This window comes from Pan paniscus, chromosome 11 (assembly GCF_029289425.2).
Source record: "Pan paniscus chromosome 11, NHGRI_mPanPan1-v2.0_pri, whole genome shotgun sequence".
NCBI classification, from domain to species: Eukaryota; Metazoa; Chordata; class Mammalia; order Primates; family Hominidae; genus Pan; species Pan paniscus.
In genome coordinates, this window is record NC_073260.2 from 119975369 (window position 1) to 119992513 (window position 17145).

A 17145-nucleotide genomic window follows, 5' to 3' on the forward strand; every position below is an offset into this window, starting at 1 on the left:
GAACTAGGTGGTTCTGAGCCTATGATGCTGAACCAGGGCTGGGATAGGTCAGGATGGCTCTGGGGCCCTGCCTGGCTTCTCACCTTGTTCTGTTTTTATCTTTGTCCCACACCCAGCTCCTAACCTTGAGTGTTACCAGGTATAATGAGCTAATGGAGCTCACCGGCTTTTTAAAATCACTGCTCCACGTTATGAGGAGTTAATTTTTAAGCATGTTATCAGATGGCCTGGTCAGAGGAAAATTAAAGTAGCAACAGGTGGCTCATTAGGCAATCTGAGGAGAGAATGATGACAGACTGCAGCGCCTGCGAGGCTGGGAAGCCGGCCTGCACATCCAGCTAAGGCAGTGCATTTATTCCAACTCACAGGAGCCAGTCGACAGCAATGATCAGGGTGACATCCTCGGCGGGCAGGCCCACGGCACTCAGCACAATCACCATGGTCACCAGGCCAGCCTGGGGCACGCCGGCAGCTCCGATGCTGGCAGATGTGGCCGTGATACTGCAGAAACATACCAGCAGGAAAGGAGTTAGACACTTACCTCTCCCGTTAAAGCCCTGGCCTGAAATGGTTAGTCCCGCTTAGTCCCGATGGCTATTACTGCTGTGTCCCTAAATTGGGTAGTTAGAATCTGTGACTTGCTGAGCCCCAGCTCTGCCTCATTACAGGATTAGAGCTGTGGGGGGAGGGGGACTGTGAGGGGTATGATGCCATCTCCTTGCAGACGGAGATATGGCACATCACTCTAATGCAAGGAAGAACTGCATAAGTGGCACTAAAAAATGAGTAAGAGAGATACTCAAGAGGAAAGCAGGAGTTTACTAAATGGGGTGTTAATAGGAGGCTTTGTGTACTCATCTATGTATACATACACTCATCCTAAATAAGTGCCAGGTACCTCTGCACCTGCCTTCCCACTCCCTTGTTCCATCTACTCACCACCCAATAATTTACTGAGCACCTAATATATGGCAGGAATTTAAGTTGCCCTGAAGGATGGACAGAAGGATAGTTGTAGGGGCAGATGGGCAAGGGCATTTCAGGTGAAGGCAAAGGAATGAGACAATGGTTAAGCAGGCTTTATGCACTCTCTTGACATCACAGGACTCTTTACCTCTGGGAACTGCTCTTCAGGGCACTGAATTGAGAAATAGCTGATCCTGTCCAAGGTACAAGCATTTACTCCTGACTGCTCATTTTTGCCAGTAGATGCACTTTGTGGGAAAGAAAGATCAGGAATCCAGGAGAGGCAGCCAGGTGAACTTTATTACTAGGTATTTAAAAAGATCCCTCTTGGTAAGATCAGCTGAGGCAGTAGGGATTTTTTTCTTTGTAATGTGCAGTCTCTTTATCAGCAACATCTTCCTTATTTTAATTGGATCATTCTGAAGGAAACAAGGGTTCAACATGCCCTGAAAAATCCCTTGACTTGGATAAGCTGGAGGCCACACCTACAATGCTTTCTGGAGACAAGTCCTTGCCCTTGGGCCAAGGCCTGAACTGTTGCCCAGGTTCCACTGTGTTGAAAGGTGAAAATGTAAAAATTGGCAATTTAAACTGGAAGAATCCCTGATTCTATCCACACATTCATATTCTTTGGGGCTAAAAAAAGCCAGAGTTCTTAGGAAGCTGATTCTACTGCCCATTCATCTGCCTACTGAGGTGTTGCAGAAAGCATTTGAGGGTACAGTCAAACACAGGCCAGAGTTTTTTGACAAGTGTATTTTCATTCAGTGGTTTTGACCACCAAATTATAGTAAATTAGAGATTTCTGGGGCTGTACCAATTACTCTAAAGGTTTCAGGCCTCAGTCTCAAAGGTTTCTGGCCTCTATAACCCTTTGGATCTCTTCTGACCTAAGTACTCTTTGGAAAGCCCAAGTTTATTTTAATGCTGGTTGAAAAAAATTTAAATGGAATGCATCAACAGGTTTTCTTTGTCAGAAGTGATTTGTGTCCGTGCCAGCTGATCCCTCTTGGAAACCCTGACGTGTCACAGTAATCCATGTCTCTATAGCCTGAGGCTGGGCTTGAAACTCAAAATTCATTTAGTCAAAGAAAACTCTGTCCTTGAGCCTTGACCTTGCTTGCTAGACTACGGCTGTTTGACTGGCATTGGTCTGAAACTCAGAACTATGAACCTTCAGATGGGAGAAAATCATATAAAAACCTATTCCTGCTGCTTGAACATATTCTACTTTGAGTTAGAGGATTTCCACAGAAGAAAACATAAATATCAGTGGTACAAAGTTCTTTCCTCACACTGAGGCCTAGTTTTAGGACCGGCCATTGGACTCGGCTCTCTAAACAGGTTGAAGGATGGCTTGTGACTTGGAGGGAACACAGGTTTTAGTGTCAGACACACCTGGGTGATGTACTTTGGGCTCTACCATTTTACTGATGGCATTTCTTTAGGCAAGTTACTTCTCTGAATCTCAGTTCCTTGCCTGTAAGATGGGGACAGTATGTCTACTGCAAGCTGCTGGGAAGATTATATGAGGTTAATACACGTAAGGCATCTGGGATAGCACTTGTATAGTAGATGCTTAAAAACATGCCATTTCCACACGTATACCTATGTAACAAACCTGCATGTTCTGCACACGTATCCCAGAGCTTAAAGTAAAATAAAACAAAAAACAAACAAAAAGATTTAAAACGTGCCATTTCTGCTGCTACTTCTGCAACAACAGCAGTTGCTGCTAATGCTTCCTCTATCGCTGCTGTCGCTGCTGCCACTGGTATTATTACTACTGCTACTGCAGCAACCAAAACAATAACTATTACAACAACTACTACTACTATTACTACTGCTACTTTTTTTTCCTCTCAGCTCTTTCTAGGCCCCAAATCCTACAATTATCTTTCTTCTTTATTCCTTATATACACACACACATACACACACACACACACACACACACACACACATATATATATATACATATTTTTTTTTTCCAGAGACAAGTTCTCACTCTGTTGCCCAGGCTGGAGTTCTGTGGCATGATCACAGCTCACTGCAGCCTCCACCTATTGGGCTCAAGTGATCTTCTTGCCTCAGCCTCCTGAGTAGCTGAGACCACAGATGCACTCCATAACACCTGGCTAATTTTTGTATTTTTTGTAGAGACGGGGCTTCGCCTTGTTGCTCAGGCTGGTCTCGAACTCCTGGGCTAAAGTGATCCGCCCGCCTTGGCCTCTTAAAGTGCTGATATTACAGGTGTGAGCCTCTGCGCCCTGCTGTATAATTAGCTTTACTTTTCTTTCTTTCTTTTTTCTTTGAGATGGAATCTCACTCTGTTGCCTAGGCTAGAGTGCAGTGGCGCCGTCTCAGTTCACTGCAACCTCTGCCTCCTGGGCTCGAGTAGTCTGCCCACTTCAGCCTCCTGAGTAGCTGGGACTACAGGCACATGCCACCATGCCTGGCTAATTTTTCTTTTTTAGAATATTTTTGGTAAACATGGGGTTTTGCCATTTTGCCCAGGCTTGTCTCGAACTCCTGGACTCAAGTGATTCACCCACTTAGGTCTCCCAAAGTGCTGGGATTACAGGTCTGAGCCATCGCTTCCAGCCCTAATTATTTTTATAAGACAATGTATCCTTTTTTTTTCCATTTTGACACATATTCTCACACAATTTTCAATCCGTTGTAACCTTTAAGTATTATGATAAAGCCACAAAAGGGTAGTTTTGGGTAGATGGTACCTGTGTTTCTTTGACGTCCAGTCCACAGAAATACACTTTGGGTCTAAAAATCTCTGTAACCATTAGTCACATGAACTATAATGGTAACTGTCAAGCAAAACCAACTTTTATTATTTTCCATGTAGAGCCAGCGAGGATTTTTAATTTTAAGCCAATGATCACTTTGGGCCTCGCAGTTGTTATTGGCTCTGGGCCAGTAGTTTTCAGCAAATCTGATTTAAGAATATACCAGAGAGTAGCCGGAGAGGCTTTAATGTGAATTGACTATTTAGCTTCTAGGCCCAGAGTTCATTCCTCTGGCAGTGAGATTAAAAAAATGATTAGAAAGATCTAGAAAACTTATAACCAAAAAAGAGGGAGGGATTTCATCACAAAGTGTCAAATACACAAAAGAATTGGCACTTCATAAACCACTGCTTGGAAATCAGTTCAGTGAAGACTGGGTTCCACAGCCCAGGGTGAGGGAAGTGGCAATAAAAACCCTTGGAGATGTAAAAGTAACAACTGTTGGAAGCACAGGGGTGGTTGTGGAGCAGAAACTTTTTCAGGCATGATTCAAGGTTTCAATTCTGACATACCCTCTGCTGTTATAATTACAGGACTTTACTCAATCTCTTTGGCACAGGCTTCTTTAGCCGCTAACACTTTTTATAGATTACACAGCATTGGGATAGTTCCCCAGCTGGTGTGCCAAATGGTGTATTTTGCACTTGTCTTCAGCCAACAGAAATACTTTGCGATTTAGGGTTGGGGAGGATTTAAAAAATGCATTGTATTAGAACATTGTTAGTTAACAAACTCTGATTTTATCCCTAGAATTTATGTTTAGGCTGGGACACAAGAATGAATTAACTCTAAAAAGTTCAGATTCAACCTTGAGCAGGCCTAGGGACCAGTTTAGTCTTAAACTTCCATTCTAAACTGAACAAAAGTCTTCAGGTTAACTCTAATCCCAGCCTATCACTCTAACATAGTGCTGTCCAAAAGAACTTTCTGCAATGATGAAAGTATTCTATGTCTGTGCTATCCAATTCAGTGGGCCACATGGCTAGTGGTTACCATATTGAATAGTGCTGTCCTAGAGAAACAAATCTGGCAAAATCCACTAATGACAGTTCTACCATCTACTTGGGCAGACAATGCCTATCCTCATTTCACTAGAATTCTCTGCAGCTTCTGACTCTGTGGACCATTTCACCCTTGAAAATCTCTCTTTTCTGGGTTTCCATGATACCAAGGTTTACTGGCTTCCCTCCCATCTCTCTGTCCTTCTCCCTCTCCCTCTTGGGTTTTCCCTTCTCTACCTGCTTCTAATATTAGGATTTTTCCAAGCCTCAGTCCTTAATCTCCTGCTCTTCTCTGCAAACTCTCCCTACGTCATGTCATCCATTTTCAACATTCACTGAGTACTCACTACATAGGCACAGTTATAAACATTTTATATGCATATTACTTAATTGCCACTACTTGAATAAGTTGTAGGTACTATTATTCATTTTACAGATGAGAAAACAGAAGCTTAAAAATTCAAGTCACTTGCCCAAGATCACAGCTAATCATGATGTAGCTGCGATTCCAATACAAGCAATAACTTGTGACTTACACATTTGAAGACCATTATTAAGCCCATGTTCCTGATGTCTGTGTCTGCAGCCAGACCTATATTTCTCATTGCATATGTGCACCTGGAAGTCTTAAAGGCATTTCAAATTCAATCTGTCAAAAAGTATTTACTATTTATCTTTCCCACCTATATGTGCTTCTCTTACACTCGTTCCTGTTCTGGTAAGCCCCACCCACCAATTTAGAATCATCTGCCAATCCTGGGAGTCATCCTGGCATTCCCTCGCCTTTCACCCTGAATCCAGCTGATGCTTCTTCAATTCATTAGCTCTTCTCCAACCTCAGTGTCAGTGCCTTCTAATACCCTGCCTGGACTTCTGCAGTGGTCTCCTAACTGGTTTCCTAGATTTGGTCCCTGCTCCCATCCAATATATCTGCCATATTGCTGGTTATCTTTGTAAAATGCAAATCTGCCGGGCTTGGTGGCTCACACCTATAATCCCGGCACTTTGGGAGTCTGAGGTGGGCAAATCACCTGAGGTCAGGAGTTCAAGACCAGCCTGGCCAACATGGTGAAACCCATCTCTACTAAAAATTCAAAAATTAGCTAGGTGTGGTGGTGCACGCCTGTAGTCCCAGCTACTCAGGAGGCTGAGGCAGGAGAATTGCTTGAACCCAGGAGGCGGAGGTTGTGGTGAGCCGAGATTGTGCCACTGCACTCCAGCCTGTGCGACAGAGCAAAACTCCGTCTCAAAAAATAAATACATACATAAAATGCAAATCTGTCCATAATATGACAAAGCATCTAAGAGCTTTCCACAAGCTCTTCGTACAAAACCTTTCATGACATGACCCCTGCCTCCTCATTCGTTTAAACATAAAGGAATGTTTATGTATCCTTTATGCCAGCCATAGCAAGAAATCTGTATGCTGTAACTAGCCCATGGCTGCATCACAAGCTATTTCTGCCACCCCAAATGCTCTTAGCTTTTCCTTTGCCTGCTAAATTCCTATTCTTCTAAGATTCAGCTAAATATTCCCCTCCTCTGGGAAGCCATCGTTCACCTTCCCAGCTAGAACCAGCCCTTCCCTCTCTGGAGTCCTCTCTGAACACCATACAGAGTTCTTTTACATCCCTCATCATGGTCTTCAGCATTGATTTGGATATGTGCATGCCCATCTAGCAGGGATAGTTTGAAAGCAGGGACTGGCCCTTACTCAGCCTTGAGACTTTGTGCTAGCCTGTGCCTAGATCCTACTGGCTTCGGTAAACTGAGCACAGAGTGATGGCTTTGGCTACCCAGACCCCGAAGCAGAAATCTTGCATACCAGGATATAGTTGTATTTAATCTTGGGAAGGGACTTTATAGATCAAGAAAAAGAATTCATCACAGGGACATTCTTGGTGTCCCTTCATGGACAATTTTTACTGGCGGTAATCCCTGTATCACTGATGACAATGAATGTGACACCATGCCCCACCTGATGGTGATGATCTGCCCAATGCCCAAGTCCAGGTCATTCAACTGTGCAATAAACACCGCTGCCACTGCTTCATAGAGCGCGGTCCCATCCATGTTGATTGTTGCACCAACGGGTAACACGAATCGAGTGATCCTCTTGTCCACCTGGTTATTTTCTTCAGCACAGTGGAAGGTGACAGGCAGTGTTGCTGAACTGTGTGATAAAAATAGAAAGGAACTTATGTCTAGAAATGCTGGACCTTAGTCCCTGCCTGAAGACATGCCTCTCTTCCAAAAAGTAAACAAAGGGTCCTTTTAGGTAATCTTGTGGAGAAAAGTAAAGAAAACAACAAAACAAAATGAAACGAAGGATCCAAATCATGCTGGCCCTTTAGGCAGGTCCAGGAATCAGAAGGTGCTGTGCCCACCGCTGCTCCCAGTTATTCCATAACCCCTTCCTGAGCTGCAGGCCATGCCAAGAGAGCAGGAAATATGCAACAGCATGAAGCAATGTGTTCCGGGCCAGGGGCCGAGAATACGGAGGTCATTTCTCAAAGGCAGCTACAAAAACCGCAAGCTGGAGTCTGTTTTGTAAAGTGAGGTGAGAGTTGATAACGTTGAGCCTGGAGGCTTCTTCCAGAAACCCCTCTTCTGTTTACCTGGAAGAGATCATGAGAGCTGTCAGGAGAGCCTGGGCCATTCCCATGGCAAATCGGAAAGGGTTCTTTCGTACGACTATGAAATATATCAGCGGGAGAATTACAATGGAGTGGATTGCAAGCCTGTAAACAAGAAAGAGAAATTAAAGTTTCAAAGATAATACCACCTCCCCACACTTAATCCTTTTATCAAACATCTTTTTAATTTATAAAATTGTTTGACTTTCATAATGGCCCAATGAGAAATGGGAGTAGGGCAGGAATATACGTCCCATTCCATGTATGAGGGTGTAGAGGCTCTCTCAGCACATGAAGCATCTTGTCAGAGTTAATGACAAAGCCAGTAGCTGAATCCAAATTCAAGGCTTCACAGAACAGAATTATATCATGCTGCCACACCCCTGTGTGTGCTATTCCTGCCACATGCACAAAAGTGCCCTTTTTTCCTTCTGTTGCTGCTCAGTTCTTCTCCTCTTAAGACTCAGATAGGCATCCCCCTTCCTCCAGGAAGCCTTCCCTCACTTCCTCAGGTAGGGCTGAGCCTTCCTTCCTTGGCACCCTGTATGTCACCACTACCTTATACCTCATTATACCCCTTATCACAGCGCTCAGTCCTCACCCACTCCATTCCCTGCACCAAGCTGCTGTCTTGCTGGTGGCGCCCACTGTCTAAGAGGGAAGTCAGAGTTACAGTAAGGAAAAAAGTCTCAGCTCTTCCACAGCCATACTTTAGGATTATTTCTTTCTTTGTTATTCCTGCCTTCTCAAACTGCTCATTGTTTCACATGGAAATACACAGGTTACATGAACTAGGAGGCTTAAGAAATGAGACTCATTTCGCAGATAGATATATATGTAACTGGCAGCTTAGAGTTTACAGATCATTTATGTGTGTTTGAAATAGGAAATGGCCATCAAAAATATAGATCCTGGAGTTCTGGCGAGAGGATCTTCTTGATAGAGAGCTTGTAGCTAAAAACCATGAGGAACTGACTTTTAGTTTTCTGTTAGACACCTAGCTGGGGTAAGAGAATAGAAACCAGCAGAACTCGGTTATGAAATGGCTCAGCTCATACACCCCAGCCACATCACTGCTGAGACACAATCCCTGGCACTGCCTGTTTCAGCAGCCCTACGGCAGGGTGGCCTCCAGTGAATTGGAGGTCCCACCTCCCTTAGCACCATGGGCTTCACACCGTAGGGACCAAATCTGCCTCTGTGTTGGCTGGCAGGGCTGTGTTTTTGGCAAACACAGATTAAGAACCAAATGCGCTGTGTTGGAAATCTCCAATACGATCAAGTTCCAGTAGGTGAGTTGATTGCTCAAGTTGGGTGTTTGTAGGTATCGACTTGTGAGAGTCAAATCAATGATATTTATTTATTCCCTTAGTCTGTATTTCTTAGGGTATGTGACATATTCTGCCCCTGGCTAGGTGTCCAGGGGCACCATTCATAACTTATCCCACCTCATCTTTTCTCAAGGAAACAGTAGCTAGGCTGTAATAAATATGCAAACTACCCAACCCCTGCTGCCTTCCTGTTTAATGGCTTCCAAAAAGGCCCACACAATTCCTCCCAGCCTCGAGATTCTCCTGGCACCCTCTCTGACACTCTGATGCTGCAGGCCATGGTGGTGGTTAACAGCCCCAGCAACAGTGTTTGAACCAACAGCCATCCTGCTCCTACTTGCTCAAGTCTGATTTCATTTAGGCCCTTGCTAATTTCTTTCAGGTTCAGGGTACGTGGAGGCTATTCTTGCTTGCTTGGCTAGTTTACATTCTTAAGGAAATGAAGGCCAGGAGAGAGCCAAGGGAGGCTACGAGTGGGTTTCTCTCTTGTTGTAAAAAATTATTTTAACATAACCAATAAAGGCAGTGACAAAGCCTGGTCCAGGCTGTTCTGCCAAGAGCTGACAATTAGCGCAGCATGATCCACCTACAGTACAGCTGTTAAAGGGCAGCCCTCCTCCCCCTGCTGTCTTATCTCTGAACCCTATCTTTCCCAGCACATAGGGCAGAAGCCAGTTTTAACCAACTGAAACCCAACCTCTCAGCGGCCATCCTATTAGATCAAAGGAGCTTTCTGTCTCTTCTCTTGAGTCTGACATACCCAGTCAGGACTGTGGCCATGTAAAGGCCCAGCTTGCGGAATATTTCCCAGTCTTCAACTTCTATGATCTTCCCAGCAATCAGGAACAAAATACCTAGTGGCATATAACTGGAAAGGAAGCACAACAGAGGCGTGATTCCGTCATCAAGTGCTTTCTCATGCTAGGTTGGTGGGGAAGGAACACTCCAGTGTGGGCACCCTCAGCTTGGCATGCACACTTGGTGGAGCACAGGATGGGAATTGAAGCTAAGAGTTGTTTCAAGTCCTGGGTGAACAATATTGGCTCTAGTTTTTAGTACCTGTGTGCACCTTAAATTCTACCCATCCAAACTACCATAGGGTAGTTTGCAAACTTGGCAAGAACATGTGGTTAGATGGGTGCGCACCTCATGCCATGTTCCTAGTGCATATATATCCTGCTGATTGTCATATCTGCAGATCTCACTTGAGCTTGACCCTCACTGCCAAATATGGCTCTTTCTAGCCACGGTCATCTGTTTCCCAGGTATCAGCAATAGAGGCGATAGTATCAGTACTGGAAGCGATCATAATAGCTCTATTTGTGGAGCTATCGTTGTATCTTGCATGAGGGAAAGTATTTTACGTGCATCATTTCATTTAATGTACTTCTCCTATCCCTGGGGGTAGCTTTTATTATCCTTTTTAACAGATGATGAAGCTGAGGTTTCTGCAGTATTAAGTGACCTGCCTTGCCATTTTTACTGAACCCTTTACATCACTGTCAGTATCTACACTTTGGATTAAATAATGTTGAACAAATTAAATATGAGGTAAGTGAGACAGATGCCTCCTAAGAAAGGTGGACTTTTTGGCATTTTCAGGGAGAGGACAGACACTCAAATGGTGTCACTGGTATGCTCACGGATGGTAGCTTTCATTCAGATGGGTTAGTGCCCATGCAGTGCCAGTTATAAATATTTTGAAACTCACTTTTGCATGGGCTGCAATAGGGAAAGCACCTTGTGTTCTCATGTACAGTGAAATCCTTCAAATCATTTTTTAAAGAATTTCTTCTTACACGAAGGCTGGTTGAGTGCAAGATGATCTCCCAAGGCTTTGAGGGAAAAGACAATGGTTGATAGCTAGACTTCTGTTCATGAACTAACTCCTGGGTAATATGTGGAATTATTTAATACTCTAGTGGTGGCTGGGTGTGGTGGCTAATGCCTGTAATTCCAGCATTTTGGGAGGATGAAGTGGGTAGATTGCTTGAGCCTAGGAGTTTGAGATCAGCCTGGGCAACAAGGCAAAACCCTGTCTCTACAAAAAATACAAAAAAATAGCTGGGCATGGTGGTACATGCCTATAGTCCCAGCTACTCAGGTAGCTGAGACGGGAGGATTGCCTGAGCACAGGAAGTTGGGGCTGCAGTGAGCCGAGATTGCACCACTGCACTCCACCCTGGGGTGACAGAGTGAGACTCTGTCTCAAAAACAAAAACAAAGAACAGCAACAAAAGCCCCCAGAAAATACTCTGGTGGTTCAATATTAAATGTCCAACTTCTCTAGCTGTGTCAGTTGACAAACATAAAACCTCTTCTTTCTAATTCTGAGGAGACAGAATTGTCAGGGGAAGCAAAATGACATTAAACAGTGTCTGCTCACCACATGATGATCTGAACGATTTTCATGGTTGCATCACTCAAAGCATTGAAGAAATCCACCAGAATTTGTCCCTTTTCTCCCATTTTTCCAATGACAAGTCCAAAGACAAGGCAAAAGACAATCAAGCCCAGGACGTTTATGCCATCTGAATACATGCCAACAATTTTGTATTCCTTTGTTTTGTTCTGTGGATCAAAACCAAGAAAACATATTGATGCATGATTATAATCTTGGTAGAAAGCACAGGTCCGGAAATGAGAAGATACAATGACCAAACGTAATAAACTGGTGATCTCCCAGGCAGAGTCAACAAAACTATAGAAAATATAAAAACAATAATAAAAACACCTATGCATGTCACAAACTTTACCCTTGCTCCCTGAAGTTAAAATGCTTTCTCTTCTTTCAACAAGTCCATATTTGAATACTTCTTATAAAGATTTCTTATTCTGGAATGGTTTATATTTTTATTATGAATTTTAGATTGAAGGCACTTTTCAGGGCCATTTTAACTGCTGGCTACATTTGGAGTCTGCTTAAAAAAACACAGGAATTAATAATGCAGGAAGTACAGAATACTTACCAGTGTGAACACTTTTAGGACATTTTACCTTCTGTTTTACCCTGATAATGAAGCACAGTAACACTCTTTATGCCTGCGGTCTTGGATGACCAATAGGATTATTTATTTATTTATTTATTTATTTTTTTTTCTGAGACGGAGTCTCGCTCTGTTACCCAGGCTGGAGTGCAGTGGTGGTATCTCAGTTCACTGCAACCTCCACCTCCCGGGTTCAGGCAATTCTCCTGCCTCAGCCTCCCTAGTAGCTGGGATTACAGGCATCCGCCCCCACACCCAATTAATTTTTTGTATTTTTAGTAGAGACAGGGTTTCGCCGTGTTGGCCAGGGTGGTCTCGAACTCCTGACCTCAGGTGATCCGCCCACCTCAGCCTCTCAAAGTGCTGGGATTACAGGTGTGAGCCACTGTGCCCAGCCAGGATTTTTTTAAAAAAACTTTTACATTCAGGGGTACATGTGGTGCAGGATGTACAGGGTGTCATGGGGGTTTGTTGTATAGATTATTTTATCACCCAGGTATTAAGCCTAGTATCCATTAATTATTTTTCCTGATCCTCTCCCTCCTCCCACCCTCTACCCTCTGATAGGCCCCAGTGTGTGTTGTTCCCCTCTGTGTGTCCATGTGTTCTCATCATTTAGCTCCCACTTATAAGAAAGAACAGGCAGTATTTGGTTTTCTGTTCCTATGTTAGTTGGCTAAGGATAATGGCCTCTAGCTCCATCCATGTCCCTTACAAAGGACATGATCTTGTTCTTTTTAAATGGCAGCATAGCATTCCATGGTGTATATGTACACATTTTCTTTATCCAGTCTATCATTGGTAGGATTTTAGACATATAAAAATTAGCCAAATACCTACTACTGTGAATCATGTTTTTACCTTTTTTTTTTTTTAAACAGACAGGGTCTCATGTTGTCCAGGCTGGGGTGCAGTGGCATGATCATAGCTCACTGCAGCCTCAAACTCCTCAAAGGAGGGCTCAAGTGATCCTCTCACCTCAGCCTCCCAAGTAGCTGGGTCTACGGGGGCGTGCCACCATGCCTGGCTTAATTTCTTCACTTTATCCTGGGTAAAAATAGCCTGAGATTTACAGAGAGATAACTGAGTGGTGCCAACTATGTTTATAAAGAATTATGTTAGCTGGGTGCGGTGGCTCACACCTGTAATCCCAGCATTTTGGGAGGCTGAGGCAGGTGGATCACTGATGTTAGGAGTTCAAGACCAGCCTGGCCAACATGGTGAAACCCCCTCTCTACTAAAAATACAAAAATTAGCCAGGCTTGTGGCACGTGCCTGTAATCCCAGCTACTTGGGAGGCTGAGGCAGAAGAATTGCTTGAACCCAGGAGGCGGAGGCTGCAGTGAGCCAAGGTCACGCCACTGCACTCCAGCCTGGGCGATAGAGTGAGACTCCATCTCAAAAAAAAAAAAAATTATGTTGAGGACCCACTGGGCTACCAGTCATTTCTTACTTATGATCAAACATATATTTAGGGAAAAGCTAGAGTATTACTGCACTGGCTATAGCATAAGGTCTTAAGATTCAGCTGGAGAGACAAGACTGACTGTGAGAAGCATGAGCCAATAATAGCAGGAAGGTATGTAATTAATTGTGCGCCCAAACTATGAGATGCAAGCGTCATATGAAGAGTGGGACATGAATGTGGGTTTCAAGGTTAGGGAAAGCTAGGGCTGAGGAATCAGCAGCCAGGAGAAAAAGCATGTTTCAGAAAGATGGCAAGCAAAGGCAAAAATGATCATGCACTGGGCCTTTCACCCTGCTTGAATAATTCTTGCTCATTCATTATGGCTTCCAGACTAATTTAACATCCCTTGCTGAATGCCTCCCAAACATCCCGTTCTTCCTGATTATAATACTCATCATTCTTTGTGTGAGGACAGAGGCCTGGTATCTGTCTTTTCACCATTGTAATCCCAATGCCCAGCAGGGCCTGGGGTATAGAGGGTGCTCAGAAAGTATTTGTGGAACAACATCAAAAGGCAGGAATAAGGAGTGATGGAGGAGGTGGATCTGGAAAGAAGAGAGGTGCCCATTGGAAGTAAGCTGTGAAAACTAGAGAGAAGCCAGGTCATGCAGGGCCTCTGAACTCAGCCAGAGGAGTTAAGGCTTTCTGCAGTAGGAAGCAGGGAGCCAACGGTGGTTTATTTAATTTGAATTCTTAAGTCTAATGAACACTCCTTTTCTCCTTAAATCATTCCTTCCTGTGTGAAGTTGAGAGAGCATTCAGGAGAAATCTACTACAGGCTTACAGAGGTACCAATGCAGGCCCACACATTCTGATCTCCAATTCTGAAATCCCAAAAGCTCTCAAAGCTTGTTGATTTTATTGATAAGTTTATAGCAAACTCTTTTGGCAGCAAAACCCATCCTAAACTGAGATGAGGCTACTGGCTACTAAGGGTCCATTTCTCTCCTTGGCAGAATATTTATGAGTTTGTTATAAAAACATTGATGTGGTTGATTCTGGCATGTTGTTGCCCATCCCACTTATAAAGGTTGCATAATATGCAGTATATACACCACATGGCCTTTCCAAAGTCTGAGAAACTCTGAACTCTGAATTACATCTGGGCAGAGAGATTCAGACTAGGGATTGTGGGCCTGCATTGCATGCTTATGTACCTGACAAATCTATAGCAGTTTCTAGAGATGGCCAGCTCTACTGTAAGCAGACCCAGAGAGGTAGAGGCAACAGGGCTCTTTTTTTGCTCTTTGTGGTCGACTCTCTCTGTTCCTGGTGGTTATGTTCTATAAAGTGCTCGTGAACACTGAATTAGCAAATACTGAACCGTTGCTCCTGGGGGAAATACAGGGTTAAGTTTCTGGGAACCTTGGACACATCCTTTTCAGCAAACAATCAATATATAACATTGTTGTATGTGTTTCTTTTAAAGACACCTTGTTTCATATAGATTGTTAATTTATTAATATTGACCTCACAGCCAACAGCACTATAACTCATGCCTGAATGAAGCTTATCTAAAGCACAAATTTTCTCCCTAAGGCACATCACAGTCTTCTTGTGCTTAGGAACACTGGAGACCACTTCAATATGATGCTTTGGTTTTTTTGTGTTTTTGTTTTTTTTTTGAAACAAGAGTTGCTCTGTCACCCAGGCTGAGTGCAGTGGTGCAATCATAGCTCAAACGATCCTCCTGCCTCAGCCTCTCAAGTATCTGGGACTACAGGCATGTGCCACCACACCTGGGTAATATTAAAATGTTTTGTGCATATGGGGTCTCACTATATTTCCCAGGCCGGTCTCAAACTCCTGGTTTCAAGCGATCCACCTGTCTTGGCCCCCCAAAGTACTGAGATTACAAGTGTGAGCCACCATGCCCAGCCTGGTCCTTTTTTTTTGTTTTTTGAGACAGGGTCTCAGTCTGCTACCCAGGCTGAAGTGCAATGATTCAATCATGGCTCACTGCAGCCTTGACTTCCCCGGAACAAGCAATCCTCCCACTTCAGCCTCCTGAGTAGCTGGGACTTTAGGTGTGCACCATCACACCCGGCTACTTTTCATTTTTTGTAGAGGTGAGGTGTCACTGTGTTGCGCAGACTGGTCTCGAACTCCTGGGCTCAAGCGATCCTCCCGCCTCGGCCTCCCAGCATGCTGGGATTACAGACATGAGTCACTGAATCCCACCTTGGTCCATTTCAAACAGCGAAATCAGCAAGAAAAATCACAAAAATGCAAAAAACATGACACTAAACACACTGCAAAAGGGACCCTTGTTTCCAGCATGAGAATCAAAGCAAGAAAGCAGAGCACAGCCTTTTTCACCTTAGCTGGGAACGTGCCTGTCGGGCGACTCAAATATTTTGCCGCTCTTTGTGTGCGAAATGATGACCACGAAAGCCCCATAAGTATGGATTTTGGGGTCACATAAATTTTAGCAAGTAGGTGAATTTGCAAATGCGATTCTGTGAATGACGAGGATTGATTGTATTTCCTGCTCAGTCATGACTCAGTGCCTGTCTCCTGGGGAAGAGGAACAGGAAATAAGAATGGTACCTTGGAAACTGCAGTTGTCATGACAGCTGTGAAGGACTCTTCTGTCATGTTCGTCTCTGGTTCGCTGGGAGGCTTCACTTCTTCACGCTTAGTTTTGTACTGCATGTTGGAGAAAATCAAGGACAAGCAAACAAAAAAAGAATTTTTTTTTAAGCTTTTGAGACTAAATCACAGGAACATGTTATTTTGGCCAAACAGTGCCACTGAAGGGATCTACATTCAATGCCTCTGTTGGCTCCAGTTGTCAACGGTACCTCCCATCAGGTTTTGGAACTAAAAGCGAGGCAGAAATTTAAACACCTGACTCCCACGATCACCATTCAGTTATGTCAAAATGTTCCTTCACTTTCACAATAAACGACAAGTTGATAGAGGAATAATACAAAAGAAAGTACAGGCTTGATCTGCAGGTGCTCTCAGAGACAGACTCTGTAAGGATTCCTGTCAATCATTTTTGTTTTTATTAATTAATAAATGATTTTTAATCTGAGCAAACACACTTCATTACTTTGATAACATCACCACAACTTTAATAAGCATCAAGAAAGGTTTAACGATATGGTTGTTCCAAAATCAACAGTCCCCTTGGGGCTATTCAGTGAGTGAGACTGCTGTTGAATTCTCTTCTTTCAGCCCTGTTTGGTTCTGTGGAGCTTCCACATGGAAGTTTAAGAAAGAGTGAGTATATTATTACACCAGGCATAAATGTTCCCCCCTGCCAGGCTCTGCCAACACTGAGAACCTTACAAACAACCACTGTGACTGATCTGCAAAGGCCCCCCTGTAATAGAGGAGGTTCTGTCCCTCGTGGAGGCCGGCAGAGAGCAACAGAGTTGCCATTTTTGTTGGTATACACAGAAGTCTGTGTTCATGTAACTTATGTAAATGAATACAGCAGTTTGTGATGGACTCAGCTGTCTTAAAGCACATAGATAAATAGGAGGGAAAGGCTTGAAGTAAATGGAGTGAAGAGATTGTTCAATTTTCCTACAGAAAAAAAAATCATGGCTTTGTTACACTGCATTGTAGAGCTCCAGCAATGGGGATACAACGATTTTTTTATTTTTTTAAAAATTATTTCTTTTTAGAGACATGGTCTTGCCATGTTGCCCAGGCTAGTCTGGAACTCCTGAGCTCAAGGGATCTGCCCACCTTGGCCTCCCAAAGTGCTGGGATTACAGGTGTGAGCTTCCATGCCTCTCTGGGACACAATGATTAAGGAGAAGACTGAACCCAGATGTGGACCACACCATGAGGGTTAGATCCTGGGTTCTAATACCAGAGGAAAAGCAAAGAGGAGATAGAGAGCTACCTTTTTTCTGCAGAAAGTTTAAACTTCAGTACAAATATACTATGGTTCTCCAAAAATAGGTACTGGAGGCCACATTTAAAAATACTCATTATT

General features: G+C 43.7%; 2 protein-coding genes across 13 annotated transcripts in view; one reads left to right on the plus strand and one right to left on the minus strand.

Annotated features, from left to right (window-relative positions):
* SPATA6L (spermatogenesis associated 6 like) overlaps nt 1–17145 on the plus strand; it is a 170222-nt gene that overhangs the window by 85788 nt on the left and 67289 nt on the right. The window lies entirely within an intron of this gene.
* SLC1A1 (solute carrier family 1 member 1) overlaps nt 1–17145 on the minus strand; it is a 98152-nt gene that overhangs the window by 4796 nt on the left and 76211 nt on the right. For both annotated transcript variants that reach the window (XM_003823361.4, XM_034967078.3), the window contains 6 exons: nt 15741–15839; nt 11122–11306; nt 9496–9603; nt 7387–7509; nt 6747–6941; nt 367–501 (listed from right to left, as the gene is read on the minus strand). In XM_003823361.4, coding sequence (XP_003823409.2) covers nt 367–501; nt 6747–6941; nt 7387–7509; nt 9496–9603; nt 11122–11306; nt 15741–15839 — 845 coding nt within the window. The remainder of the gene's footprint in view (nt 1–366; nt 502–6746; nt 6942–7386; nt 7510–9495; nt 9604–11121; nt 11307–15740; nt 15840–17145) is intronic.